This window comes from Symphalangus syndactylus, chromosome 6, assembly GCF_028878055.3.
Source record: "Symphalangus syndactylus isolate Jambi chromosome 6, NHGRI_mSymSyn1-v2.1_pri, whole genome shotgun sequence".
Lineage (NCBI taxonomy): Eukaryota > Metazoa > Chordata > Mammalia > Primates > Hylobatidae > Symphalangus > Symphalangus syndactylus.
The window spans coordinates 128,791,844-128,806,364 of record NC_072428.2 but is presented as its reverse complement, the minus strand read 5'-3'; the positions used below and the strand labels follow the sequence as shown (position 1 = coordinate 128,806,364).

General features: G+C 46.0%; 1 protein-coding gene across 1 annotated transcript in view; it reads left to right on the top strand.

The window, feature by feature from the left end:
- Nucleotides 1–8,985: 8,985 nt before the first annotated feature.
- ATP6V0A4 (ATPase H+ transporting V0 subunit a4) overlaps nucleotides 8,986–14,521 on the top strand; it is a 63,668-nt gene continuing 58,132 nt past the window's right edge. The window contains exons 1-3 of the mRNA XM_055284171.2: nucleotides 8,986–9,119; nucleotides 10,997–11,075; nucleotides 11,377–11,471. Of these exons, the coding sequence (XP_055140146.1) occupies nucleotides 9,003–9,119; nucleotides 10,997–11,075; nucleotides 11,377–11,471 (291 nt within the window). The 5' untranslated portion in view covers nucleotides 8,986–9,002. The remainder of the gene's footprint in view (nucleotides 9,120–10,996; nucleotides 11,076–11,376; nucleotides 11,472–14,521) is intronic.

Here is a 14,521-nt window from a genome sequence, read left to right as displayed (position 1 = left end):
AGTTCCAGAAACAAAGACTATCATTGTCGATCAGTATCTTTTCCCTTATTTTTTATGAACACACTCGTGCATATATATACACGTATTAAGCAAATATCTGTTTTCTCTCTTTTCCTCTTATCATGAGACATAAGATGTATTGATTTTATATCAGTATTTATTGTTAATTTTACATCACAGTAATGAAGTTATGGGGTATCAGGAGAAGAGTAAACACCACTCAAGCAGTTTACCTCCTCTTCTGGGGAAGAGATTAGTGCATTTTTAGTCGTATCATGGTAGAATTATGACCCTGTCATTGTCTTTATTTGGAGATTAAGGGTGGTTTAAGAGTTGTGTATAGGTGCCAAGTTGACAAGGGTTGGACTTGGAAAGGTTAATTTTATGGTCAACTTGAGTGGGCTAAGTGATGTCCACATAGCTGGTAAAACATTGTTTCTGGATGTGCCTGTGAGGGTATTTCTTGAATAGATTAGCATTTGAACGGGTAGACTGAGTAAAGAAGGTAGATATTCCATCTACATGTCTATCCTTCCACCAATATCACAGTCTTTTTTTTTTTTTTAAGACAGGGTCTCACTTTGTCACCCAGGCTGGAGTGCAGTGGCATGATCATGGCTCACTGCAGCCTCGACCTCCCCAGGCTCAGGTAATCCTCCCAAGTTGGCCTCCCAAGTAGCTGGGATCACAGGCACACACCACAAACCTGGCTAATATTTTTATTATGATTATTTGTAGAGATGATGGTCTCACTGTGTTGCCCAGGCTGGTCTGAAACTCCTGGGCTCAAGCAATCCACCTGTCTTGGCCTCCCAAAATGCTGGGGTTATAGGCTCGAGCCATCGCGCCTGGCCCAATACCACAGTCTTGATTACTGGTGCTGTACAGTAAGTCTTGAAGTTGGGTAGAGTGTTTCTCCCACTTCATTCTTCTATTCATGAGATCTCTGCTGCTACCACCGGGGCTGGAGGAACAGAGATGCCTCATTACTGCTCCGCATGTGATCTTCACCATCAATGATGAGGGAGGAAGCGTTTATTACCAATGGATGCGGGTAAAAGTTCGGATTAGGTTTCTTCTGACACCCCCAACAGGGGCGAACAAGGAAGCCTTATTACCACAGAGTGGGGCTGAAGTTCAGACTCCCCACTCGGCCTGGAAGTCTAGGCTCCCTACTTGGGCTTTGCTGGCAATGGGGTGGGTGTCAGGGCCATAGTTTTTTCTGTGGCATTTAACTGGATTCGAGTGACTATTGTCTGAAAGTTTTCTTTCTTGGCAGACTGCCCCTTTCCTGGTCCTTTTGCTAGAGTGAGCAGGCTTTCTTTGGAACTTTTCTGCTGCACGTGTACTGGCTTCTGCCGCACTGAGTCTGGAATATACAGATTGATTATCTGTCCCTTATCTGAAATGCTCGGACCAGAAGTGTTTTAGATTTCAGATTTTTTCAGATTTTGGAATATTTGCATATATATATATATATATATATATATATATATATATATATAAAATGAGATGTCTTGGGGATGGGACCCAAGTCTAAACACAAAAGTCATGTATGTTTTTTTTTGTTTTTGAGACAGTCTCATTCTGTCGCCCAGGCCGGAGTGCAGTGGTGCAATCTCGGCTCACTGCAACCTTTGCCTCTTGGGTTCAAGCGATTCTCCTGCCTCAGCCTCCTATGTAGCTGGGACTACAGGCACCCACCACCACGCCCCACTAATCTTCTTGTATTTTTAGTAAAGACGGTGTTTCACCATGTTGGCCAGGCTTGTCTCGAATTCCTGACCTCAAGTAATCTGCCCACCTTGGCCTCCCAAAGGGCTGGGATTACAGGCATGACCCACCACGCCCAGCCTCATGTATGTTCATATATACCTTATGCACATAGCATGAAGGTAATTTTTTTTTTCCCTTGAGGACTCTGAATGAAATATGTGTTGTGTGCCTGGTTTTGATTGCGACCTGTCACATGAAGTCAGTGAAATTTTCCACTTGTGGTGTCATGTTGGTGCTCAGAGTTTGGGATTTTGGAGCATTTCTGATTTTGAATTTTCAGATTAGGGATGCTCAGCCTGTAGGAAGTAACAAGAAAACCCAGAGAACTCACCTCTGTTGTTTCTTGCATCTTGTGATTCCTAGAGGGTCTATCTTCTGTCCAGCCTTCATAGTCTGCTTATGTTTGCTGTATATATACTGTACAGGGTTTTTATTTTTACTGGTTGGGAAGAAAAAGTATTTCTACTCCCTTTTTCCAGATGCAGAAGCCAAAGTAATATATATATATGTATATATGTGTGTGTGTGTGTGTGTGTGTGTGTGTGTATTTTTTTTTTTCTTTGAGACGGAGTTTCCCTCTCTTTGCCCAGGCTGGGGTGCAATGGCACGATCTCGGCTCCCTGCAACCTCCTCCTTCCGGGTTCAGCTATTCTCCTGCCTCAGCCTCCTGAGTAGCTGGGATTACAGGCATGTGCCACCAAGCCCAGCTAACTTTTTGTATTTTTAGTAGAGACGGGGTTTCACCGTGTTGGCCAGGCTGGTCTTGAACTCCCGACCTCAGGTGATCCACCCACCTCAGCCTCCCAAAGTGCTGGGATGACAGGCGTGAGCCATCGCGCCCAGCCATAATATTTTTAAAAATGTGAACCAGGTCATGCCATTTCCCTGGTTAAAGTTTCCCAAGGGCTTTCCAATGCTATTGGAATAAAATTCAAATTCCTTATTGGCCCAGCAGACTTGGGGCATGGCTTGGCCCCTGCCTCCTACTCTGACATACCATACTTTTTTTGTTGTTTTTTTTTTTGAGACAGAGTCTCGCTGTGTCTTTTAGGCTGGAGTGCTGTGGTGTGATCTCGGCTCACTGCAACCTCCACTTCCCGGGTTCAAGCGATTCTCGTGCCTCAGCCTCACGAGTAGCTGGGATTACAGGCACACGCCACCACACCTGGCTAAATTTGTAATATTAGTAGAGAAGGGGGTTTTCACCATGTTGGCCAGGCTGGTCTTGAACTCCTGGCCTCAAAGTGATCCTCCTGCCTCAGGCTCCCAAACTGCTGGGATTACAGGCGTGAGCCACCGCGCCCAGCCTATACTTCAACTTTCTAAGTAAGCCTCTTCTGTTTTTCAGATAAGGTCACTGAGGCCCTGAGGTTAAATAGCTTTCCCAAGGTCACGCATGGTAAATGGCAGAGCTGGGATCTTGACTCCAGTAGTTGGGCTGGAGCCTCTGCTCTTAACCATTAGGATGTACTCTTTTTTTTTTTTTTTTTTTTTTTTAGACGGAGTCTCGCTTTTTCACCCAGGCTGGAGTGCAGTGGCTCAATCTCGGCTCACTGCAAGCTCCGCCTCCCGGGTTCACGCCATTCTCCTGCCTCAGCCTCTCTGAGTAGCTGGGACTACAGGCGCCCGCCACCATGCCCGGCTAATTTTTTGTATTTTTAGTAGAGACGGGGTTTCACCGTGGTCTCGATCTCCTGACCTCGTGATCCTCCCGCCTCGGCCTCCCAAAGTGCTGGGATTACAAGCGTGAGCCACCGCGCCCGGCCAGGATGTACTCTTTTCTCCACGTGTTCCTGAGTGGTTTCTGAGCACCCAGACATTTGAAAACTACTGCCCCACCCACTGACTGGGAGACACAGCAAACACCTGCCTTGGGGAAGAGCAGGATGAGATGTGGGAGGGTGAAGTGGAGAGGGGAGGGAGGCACGAATTGAGGCCAGGGCTCCTAGTGCCTCCCGAGCTCATATGAAAGGAGAGGTAGAATCAACACTGGGAATGCCTTTTGCAGTTTTCAGTTCTTATCTTCCTGCTCTTCTTTGCAAATCTTGAGTTCAGCCTTTGGAACTTCGTCCAGGTGAGTCTGGATTCTTGGACAGATCTGCCCTGGCGGGATGGGTGGGTGCAGCCGAGCTCCGCCTCTCAAGAAACCCAAGCAGCTCCTTTCCTCCAGGTTACAGAGCAGGTGCTCCCTCAGAGGGCTGGGCCTCCACTGCCCCAGGTTCACAATCGCTGCATCAGCTTAGCTGATTTTCCCAAACCGCCTACAGCTCCTCCCTGCTGCTTCCCAGGCTAAAGTTTGATTTCTCACTCTGTGTTCTCTAAACAATGGTTCTAATTGAATCATGCACAAGCATCACCTGAGGAGCTTATTAAAAATGCAAGTCTTGGCCAGGCATGGTGGTTCATACCTGTAATCCCAGCACTTTGGGAGGCGGAGGTGGGAGGATTACTTGTAGGCCAGGAGCTGGAGGCCAGCCTGGGCAACATAGTGATACCCTGTCTTTATGTTGTCGTATTTTACAAAAATTAAAATAAAAAAATCAGCCAATCGCCGGGCACGGTGGCTCACGCCTGTAATCCCAGCACTTTGGGAGGCTGAGGGGGGCAGATCACAAGGTCAGGAGATCGAGACCATCCTGGCTAACACGGTGAAACCCCGTCTCTACTAAAAATACAAAAAATTAGCCAGGCGTGGTGGCGGGCGCCTGTAGTCCCAGCTACTCAGGAGGCTGAGGCAGGAGAATGGCGTGAACCCAGGAGGCGGAGCTTGCAGTGAGCCGAGATAGCACCACTGCACTCCAGCCTGGGCGACAGAGCGAGAGACTCTGTCTCAAAAAAAAAAAAAAAAAAAAAAATCAGCCAATCATAGTGATGCACACCTGTAGTCCTAGCTACTCAGGAGGCTGAGGTGGGAGGATCGCTTGAGCCCAGGAGGTTGAGGCTGCAGTGAGCTGTGTTTGCGCCACCACACTCCAGCCTGGACAACACAACAAGACCCTGTCTCTTAAAAAAAATGCAAATCTCAGACAATGTAGGAAACTTGAATCCTGATGGGATATTTGATATTAAGGCAAATTTAAGAATTATTGAATTTTAGGAGTGACTGGTATTTTATGTGTGTTTGTGTGTGTATGTGTGTGTATAAAAGAATCCTTATCTTTTAGAGATACATGCTGAAATATTTTGAAAGAAATAATATGATGTATGGGATTTGCTTCCAAATAATCAGAGGTGGGGAGGGGAAGTGGGTGGGGTGTGGATGATAGAACATTCACAAACTGGTGCGGTCAAGTGATGTGTACATAGGGTTCCCTGTACTATTTTCTGTACGTTTGCAGGTGTTTCAGTTTTTCCACACTAAAAAGTTTAAAAAAAAGCACCCCCCTCACTCATTCTGGGGTACCTTCTAAGGCTCACTGGCGGGGAGAGTCCCTGTGGGGGATCTGTGCACCTCCCTGGAGAAGCAAACCTCATTCAAACAAACGCAGGTGGCTGTTGCAGGCACCCCACCCCTGGGCAAGAGAAATGAACCTAATTGGCTTGTTCTGCGCCTCACACCCTCTGTCAAATAAATAGGAAAAGACAAGACCCCTCCAAAGGAAAAGGGCACATACCACATTTGCTTCTGTCTCTTTTTACCTGGGCCACAGCGGAAGCTGAATTTTAGCCATTGGGCATTTCATAAGGAGTCTTCTATTTTCCTTTGAAAGTAGAGTGTTTTGGTTAATAGTTGATAGGATGGTGAGTGTGATATTTTTTATTTTCCAAAACTATTTTAATTTTTTCATTTCTATATACATATATATACACATATGTGTATATATATGTGTATATATATATATATATATATTTATTTATTTATTTTTGAGACGGAGTCTGGCTCTGTTGCCCAGGCTGGAGTGCAGTGGCGTGATCTAGGCTCACTGCAACCTCTGCCTCCTGGGTTCAAGCGATTCTCCTGCCTCAGCCTCCTGAGTAGCTGGGCTTACAGGCACTCGCCACCACACTCTGCTCATTTTTTCGTATTTTTAGTAGAGACAGGATTTCACCATGTTGGCCAGGATAGTCTCAAACTCCTGACCTCAAATGATCCGCCCACCTCAGCCTCCCAAAGTGCGGGAATTACCGGCGTGAGCCACTGCGCCTGGCCCCCAAAATTATTTTTAAAAGTTATTTCATTTTTACAAATTCAAGGGATGTTTTGGCTTACTGGGGTCCTTCTAAGGCCTCCAGGAATCTTGTCCTCAACCTTCAGCTCCCTGAGGGGCAAGTTACTTTCATTAGAAAATAAATGAATGCTTCCTGCTGGGAACTTAAGGTCATGGCAGAGGGCACAGGTGGGGCGGGGGCTGAGCAGGCTGGCCGGTGGGGCAGGTTTGTCCTCACCCACAACAGGCCAGTGTTGATACAACAGAGCTGCCTCCTGGCTCTTTGGGAGCCTGGGAGGAGAAGGAGCCGGGAGGGGCGCTGCGGGGAAGCCACCTGCGGATTCACCGGCTGCTGCTCCGCCCAGGACTGCTAGCAAGCACGGAGGGCTGCCAGACTTGGGGCTCCCTGCTCCGTGCATCAGGTTGGGGAAACCACTGTCTGCCCCAGATCCCGACCCAGGACCCGCCTGGAGGAAGCTGGGGTAAGAAGAGTGTTGATGCTGTGCTTTTGATCTGCATGAAGTGAATGCCTTGGGTCTCTGGTCTGTGTTCACTTGGCTGTAGTTACTAGACGGGGCAGTAGGAAAGCTCTGAATACATCTTGGTGTCAAAAGGCACAAATGTGGGCCCAGACCATGTGCACTTCCTGAGGGATGATGTTCATCCCCTGGTCCATACATGGGATATTGCTTCTGGGGTGCCCACTTTGTAGTGCTATTGACCTAGACCGGTGTGGGAGTGGAAAGAGGGCATGGTTCTAGCCTGGTGGACCTCACTGGTTTGTGTGTGGGGAATCCAGGCAGTTAAACAAGCGATTGCAAATGATTGCTCTTCTGGGGGCATGTAGGAGCAGGCTCAGCTCCTTGAGGGAGCTGGGGGTGTTAGGGAAGGCTTGTGGCAGGGGAAGATCCTTACCTGGAGACTGGAGGAGTGACAGGGTCATGCGGGGCGTGGGATGGACGGTGGAGAGGAGGATATTGAGGTTCCAAACCCAGGGGAAAGCCTGCGCGAAGGGCCTGAAGGGGGTGGGAGCTGGGAGAAATGCAGGTTCCCTGGAGAGGCTAAAGCTGGAGGAGGACACAGAGGAGACCAGCACATGCAGCCTTTGGCTGGCCAGCTCGAGGACTTTAGAGTTGGTCCTGTGTGAAACTGGGACAATGGGTAGGCCCAGTATCGAGCACACAGTAGATACTCTGTACGTGATAAAATTAAATCTACTCTGGAGGTGTGGAAGTTGTTCCAGAAGGTTGACCTGGGGGGAAACAGTGTGGTTTGGCAGCAGTAGGGCCATCGGGAGGATCTTTGGGAACAGCTTCTGTGCCCTCCTCCTCCCCTTGGCTCTCATGTGGCCTTCAATTTCACCATTGGAAAGAGCTTCACTTTCTTCCAACCCCCGGGAGGTGTCCTTCCCTGCCACCTGTTCTAAGTGACACCAAAGGCAGTCCAATGGGCAGCATGACTTGGATGGTCTATTAAGGAATGGAGAAATGTTCAGGAGTGACAAACTGCCCCACCCCAGAGTTTGGAATGCATTGATCGCTGCTTGGAGGCCTCTGATGACCAGGGCTCCGTTCCCTGGCTACGTACGCTGTGTGCAGGCTGGTGGCAATGGCTTCAAGATCATCTCCCAGTTTCACAGTTAAACTTCGGACATGCATCTGTTAGAGTATGGTGGATGTTTTAATCTATTTCAGTCTAGATGTTTGAGATTCCCCTTTCAGGAGTGTGAGTCTTAGTCTTTTTTTTTAATCAGCAGTGTCAATACACACTTATGACTGTATGGTGGAACTGTGTCTTGCAGGTCAGTTTTGGCTAACCTAACTCGCACCATTCCCCTGCCCCACTCACCCGTGGGCATCCTTCTTCCATATACAGGACATACAGATTTATTTTATTCCTGCTGACTGCACAGGGCTCTGTTATATCACAGTTTATTTAATCATTCCCCTATTGATGGATATCTAGGTTACAGCCATTTACTATGATTATTACATACAATGTTATAAGAAACATTCTTGTTCATCTGTTTCTCCATACATATCCAGGTCTATCTGGATAAATAGCAGTGGACATCTTGATTTGTGGGTATGAGGGATATAAGATTTGATAGACATTGATAAATTGCTCTCTGAAAAAGCTACAAAGAATTTACACATTAACGTTGGATATACCCAATGGGCATATGGATTACCAAATCTCGTTCTGATGACAAAAACTATTTTTCCTGACTAGGGAAATTGAGGACAAAGTATTCCGGAATCCAGAGTTGGTTGTGATACTCACGACTGAGTTCTGGAGTGACATTCTAGTGCATAAAAGGGCCTGTTTCCTCATACCCTCCACAACTCGAGTCTTTAGTCATATTTTAAAATATTTTGCCAGGTGAGAGCAATGGCTCATGCCTGTAATCCCAGCACTTTGGGAGACCAGAGTGGGAGGATCACTTCAGTCCAGGAGTTCAATACCAGCCTGGGCAACACAGCAAGACTCTGTCTCAACAAAAAAATAAAAAAACTAGCCGGGTGTGGTGGTGCACACCCGTAGTCCCAGCTACATAGGAGGCTGAGGCAGGAGGATCTCTTGAGCCCAGGAGGTTGAGGCTGCAGTGAGTCGTGTTTGTGCCACTGCACTCCAGCCTAGGTGACAGAGCAAGACTCTGTCTCAAAAATAAAGTATAATATTTTGCCAATCTGATGGAGGGCATAAAGTGCTATCTTGTTTTTGTTTATATTTTTAGAATCAGGATAGCCAGGCATCCTGTTACACACCTGTAGTCCCCGCTATTCAGGAGGCTGAGATGGGTGGATTACTTGAGCCTGGGAGGTTGAGGCTGCAGTGAGCCAAAATTGCACCACTGCATTCCAGCCCAGGGCAACAGCGTGAGACCCTGTCTCAAAAAAAAAAAAAAAAAAAAAAAAAAAAAGTCTCCTAAAATCAGGAGTGATTCCTCATGGAATTTTTTTTTCCCTGTTAGATTTTAATTTAACTTAAAAATTTCATCCTAAGGTTTTCACACATTTATTACCTTAAATATTAATATCTTTTTCTTTTTCTCCTGTAGACCGAGGCTGGGCCAAGATGGCGTCTGTGTTTCGAAGTGAGGAGATGTGTTTGTCACAACTGTTTCTCCAGGTGGAAGCTGCATATTGCTGTGTGGCTGAGCTCGGAGAGCTCGGATTGGTTCAGTTCAAAGATGTAGGTACTGAGTTCTTTGGAGATAAGAGGAAAGCAGGGGTGGAAGTAGATAACTCTTGCACAACACTTCTTTATGGTTAACAATAACCATTTTGTAGGGAGAGGAGCTGTGAGCTGGAATCAACGAAATTCTGTAGTTTTAGTGCTTCTGGCTAGGATTTGTCATGACCAGGCAGGTCATTCAAGAGGGTGTTCTCCCTCCCTCCATGACTGTCTCCTCTATAGGAATGTCTAAAATGTCTTGAAGCTCTAATGCAATCACTACACGTTAGATGTCATTGAATTTTTTTTCTCTTGTATAGCATCTTCAAACATTGTATATAGCCAATGGGCATGTAGATTACCAAACTTTGTTCTGACCTTAAAAACTATTTTTCCTGACTAGACAGGCTGAGGACAAAGTATTCTGGAGTCCAGAGTTGGTTGTCATACCTGGGATTGAGTTCCAGAGTGATATTCTAGAGTTAGACTGTCTTGAGTATGACATTGGGGTATCATTTCCCAGGGGCAGTTTAGACCCTCGCCAAGCTCTTAGTCTAATTTAGAAAACCAGTCCTTCTTTACTTCTTCACTAAGGTCAGGGTCAGAGCTAAGCTCCCGCAGTGAAGGATCACATCTCGTTCTTTGCGTCCCTAGTTCTTCACACAGGACCTCATATGAGGCAGGTCCTCAATAACGTTTATTGATCTGAGCTGAGAGTTGAGGTTTTGTTGATGACTGTGATACGTTACATGGAGCTGTGCAATCTTCAAGGTCTGGTCATTTTTATGACCCCATTGAGGATTTTGAGGCTCATTTGGATAACCAAGACAGAGAAATAAGGTAAACTTAGATGAGGGCGGACTTCCTTCCTTCCTTCCTTCCTTCCTTCCTTCCTTCCTTCTTCCTTCCTTCCTTTTCTTCCTTTTTTCTTTTCCTTTCTTTTTTCTTTTCTTTTCTTTTTTCAGGCAGATATATGATTTTCTCCGATGCTGTGGGTTTTTTTCACCTCCTATTAAGAAAGTGAAAGGACACTGTTAAGTGTCCTTTGATGCACAAAAATTTTAAATTTTGATTAAGTCCAATTTTTTTTTTTTTTTTTTTGAGACAGGGTCTCGCTCTGTAGCCCAGGCTGGAGTGCAGTGGCACAATCATGGCTCATTGTAGCCTTGACCTCCCAGGCTCAAGCCATCCTCCTACCTCAGCACACCATCACGCTCAGTTAATTTTGTAATTTTTTGTGAGACAAGGTCTCATTATGTTGCCCAGGTTGGTCTCAAACTCCTGGGCTCAAGTGATCCACCAGCCTCGACCTCGCAAAGTGTTTGGATTACAGGCATGAGCAACTGCACCTGGCCAGGACTTTCTTTCTTTTAGAAATGAGAGGGTGAATGTTGAAGCATTTGGGGGATTGAATATAAGAACACTAAGGTGTGTTTTGCCTGTAACTCACCTGTGTTGTGCATGGAAGTATCTATTCCTAAGATAATTCCAGCAACATTCTCTAGTATTAAAAAGATAATAAAATGACCAAAAGGGGGCTTAGCACAGTGCCTCATGCCTGTAATCCCAGCACTTTGAGAGGCTGAGGTGGGCGGATCACATGAGGTCAGGAGCTTGAGGCCAGCTTGGCCAACATGGTGAAACCCCATCTCTACTACAAATACAAAAATTAGCCAGGTGTGGTGGTGGGTGCCTATAATCCCAGTTACTTGGGAGGCCGAGGCAGAAGAATCACTTGAACCCAGGAGGTAGAGGTTACAGTGAGCTGAGATCACGCCATTGCCCTCCAGCCTGGGTGACAAGATTAAAACTCCGTCTCAAAAAAAAAAAAAAAAAAAAGAAAATCTCTTGGCAGCTGTTGCTACTAATGTGTATCTTGTGATTCCCTCCCCCAGTTAAATATGAATGTGAACAGCTTTCAAAGGAAATTTGTGAATGAAGTCAGAAGGTGTGAATCACTGGAGAGAATCCTCCGTAAGCCAATTTTTTTTTTTTTTTTTTTGCTTACTGTTCAAATGTGAACTGGCCAGGGGGTCAGTAGTTTGCAGGACTTAACGAACAAATGTGTCCCTATTTGCAGTACTTTTTGAGGTGGTCCCAGAGGCCCACCTGGAGGGAATGGGGAGGTTGCGGGTGGGATCCAGGTGCTGTGGCAGCTCCTAGGACACTTCAGGTAGCTGAGCTGAGTGAAAGGCACATGTCTTGCTTGACTTCATTTCTTAGTTATGAGAAAACACAATCACCTTGGGGTTTCTGGTGGGTTTTCATTCTTCAGGTTTTCTGGAAGACGAGATGCAAAATGAGATTGCAGTTCAGTTGCTTGAGAAAAGCCCACTGACCCCGCTCCCACGGGAAATGATTATCCTGGAGGTAAGTTCTCCACTTTGCTGGCCTCCCCAGGTAAGGACAGTCGTGAAGCCTGTCTCTTTGAAGGCCCTGAGAGCCACTTGCAGGTTCCGTACCTGGTTGCTGAAGGCAGGGAGGCAGGCTTGCATGGTCGTCTCCTTCTCAGGGTTACAGCCCCAGGAAAATCCCAGTGTGCAGTTTTTAGAGCCACACCTGCTGATCTGGAGACAGCTGTTTTCCTTTCTCAGCACAGCCCTAGGGAAGCTTAGCCCACTTTGAGGAGTTGATTGCTTTTGTGGGCGTTTGATTCTTACAGGCAGCGGAGTCTTGTCTGCCTGGTGCCACTGAATGGGCTGAGTGTGGGCATAATGGGATGTTTTCTAATCTCTGTCTGGTGGGAAGCAGCTGATGAGTTGGACCCACTCCAGATGGAGGCTGCTTCTCTGACTGGCTTCTGTAGGTCAACTGGGAGAAGACTGCAGTTTTCAAGGACATTTCAGCTGGTGGGGCTCTCCCTCTTTCCTTTCCTTCTCTATTTCCTTCCCCTTCTGTCTTTTATAAAACACTGAATACTGGCTGGGCACAGTGGCTCACCCCTGTAATCCACCACTTTGGGAGGCCGAGGCAGGCAGATCATGAGGTCAGGAGTTCGAGACCAGCCTGGCCAACATGGTGAAACCCTGTCTCTACTCAATATACAAAAATTAGCCGGGGGTGGTGGTAGGTGCCTGTAATCCCAGCTACTTGGGAGGCTGAGGCACAAGAATCGCTTGAATCCGGGACACAGAGGTTGCAGTGAGCTGAGATTGTGCCACTGCACTCCAGCCTGGGCAACAGAGCAAGACTCCATCTCAAAAACAAACAAACAAACAGAAAACAAAAAAACCACTGAATACCTGCCACGTGCAAGGTACCTTAGAGAGAAATAAACATGACTGTGCCCTCCAAGGGCTTATAGAGCAGGTGGTGGGGACAGGGATGAGGGGCAGGGCTGGGAGAGGAAGTAAAGAGGTAGGCAGAGCCAGACCATGGAGGACCCTGGGGGACTTAACTGAAAAAGCAGGTATTTTATCCTTGGCAGTGGAACAGCTCATTCCAGGTAGGCAAGGCTTCACAGAGCTGAGCCTTTTCTTATATTTTTTGAGATGGATTCTTGCTCTGTTGCCCAGGCTGGAGTGCAGTGGTGTGATCTTGGCTCACTGCAATCTCCGGGGCTCAAGCCATTCTCCTGCCTTAGCCTCCCAAGTAGCTGGGATTACAGGCATGTGCCACCACACCCAGCTAATTTTTTTATTTTTAGTAGAGAGGGGGGTTTCACCATGTTGTCCAGGCTGGTCTTGAACTCCTGACCTCAGGTGATCTGCCCACCTTGGCCTCCCAAAGTGCTGGGATTACAGGCGTGAGCCACCACACTTGGCCTGTTTATTGATTTTTTACTGTATTACAAATTAAAATAGAAAAGTATGTAAAATATTTATGTATTAATTCACTTGAAAATAACAATAATGTCTCATTACATGCTAACATTTTTTAAATGAAAAATGACTGTCTTTTCCAAGACAAAAACACTTTCATTAGAAGGGTGGCATTGTTCGTGAATTTTTCAAGTGCTTGGCTAATAGAAGACAGCTGGTTTCTCACACCTGCTTCTACTTTAAATCTGTTGGTGAGGTGCTGTTTTTATTGAAGTAGAGGAAGATAATCCAGCCTTACACAGATAAGTAGTGGGAAAAGGGAGGAATATTTTAATAGTCTTTTCAAATAATTATGGATATTCTTCTTTGATATTACACTGAAACTTGACAAGCATAGACGCTGTCTTGATTTTGTTAAACAGGTAACATGTGCTGCTTTTGTTTTCAAACTGAGTTGGCTATAGTACCTTAAAAAAGGAATTCATCTAACTGGGTTTAGTTTTGGCTGACTTCAACCATGCCAAGGCACACACATTTTCGAGTTTCACCATTTTAAGTTTAAAAGATTCAATCTTGACTGATATTAATAAGTTTTTCTGGGTGGGGGGGAGCTAAAATTTGAGTGGATAGCCTTTTTTATTTTTATTTTTTTGTGAAATTTATTATTTTGGGCTATATTGTTTATCTTTTATCTCTTTGGTAAGGGTGTCTCTTAGGTGGATTAAAAATATATATATATATATATATATATATCTAGCATGATAGGCCGGGCACAGTGGCTCACGCCTGTAATCCCAGCACTTTGGGAAGCCAAGGTGGGTGTATTGCTTGAGGTCAGGAGTTCGAGACCAGCCTGACTAACATGGTGAAACCCCATCTCTATTGAAAATACAAAAATATTAGCCAGGTGTGGTGGTGCATGCCTGTAATCCCAGCTACTGTAGAGGCTGAGGCAGGAGAATTGTTTGAACCCAGGAAGGGGAGGTTGCAGGGAACTGAGATTGTACTACTGCACTCCAGCCTGGGTGACAGAGCGAGACTGTGTCTCAGAAAAAAAAAGAAAAAGAAAAAAAGAAAAGAAAATCTAGCATGATATTTTAAGGTGTTAAAGCTCTACATTCATAAATTTATAGGAATAGATAAGGGGCAATCAGATGTGTGCACAAGTCTTTCCTTAGTGTTTTTCTTCTGAATGTTATTTGCTGTAAAAATGAAATTAAAACAGCACCAGGGCTGGGCATGGTGGCTCATGCCTGTAATCCCAACACTTTGGGAGGCCAAGGCAGGAGGATTGCTTGAGCTCAGGAGTTTGAGACCAGTCTGCCCAACATAATGAAACTCTGTCTCTACAAGAAAATAAAAAAAATCAGTGGGGTGTGGTGGTGTGCACCTGTGGTCCCAGCTACTTGGGAGGCTCAGGCAGGAGAATGGCTACCAGAAGGTCGAGGCTGCGGTAAGCTGTGTTCACGCCACTGCACCCTAGCCTGGGCAACAGAGTGAGACCTTCTCTCAAAAACAACAAAAACAAAAACCACCAGCATAAAAGTAGGAGAGTAATATCTTTTAACCACTCATTGCTCACTGGGATTGATTTGTTGATTGATTGATTTGACTAATCCTGCAGTTAGCTGTGTTCCCCCGACATTCCTAGAGAGTTGA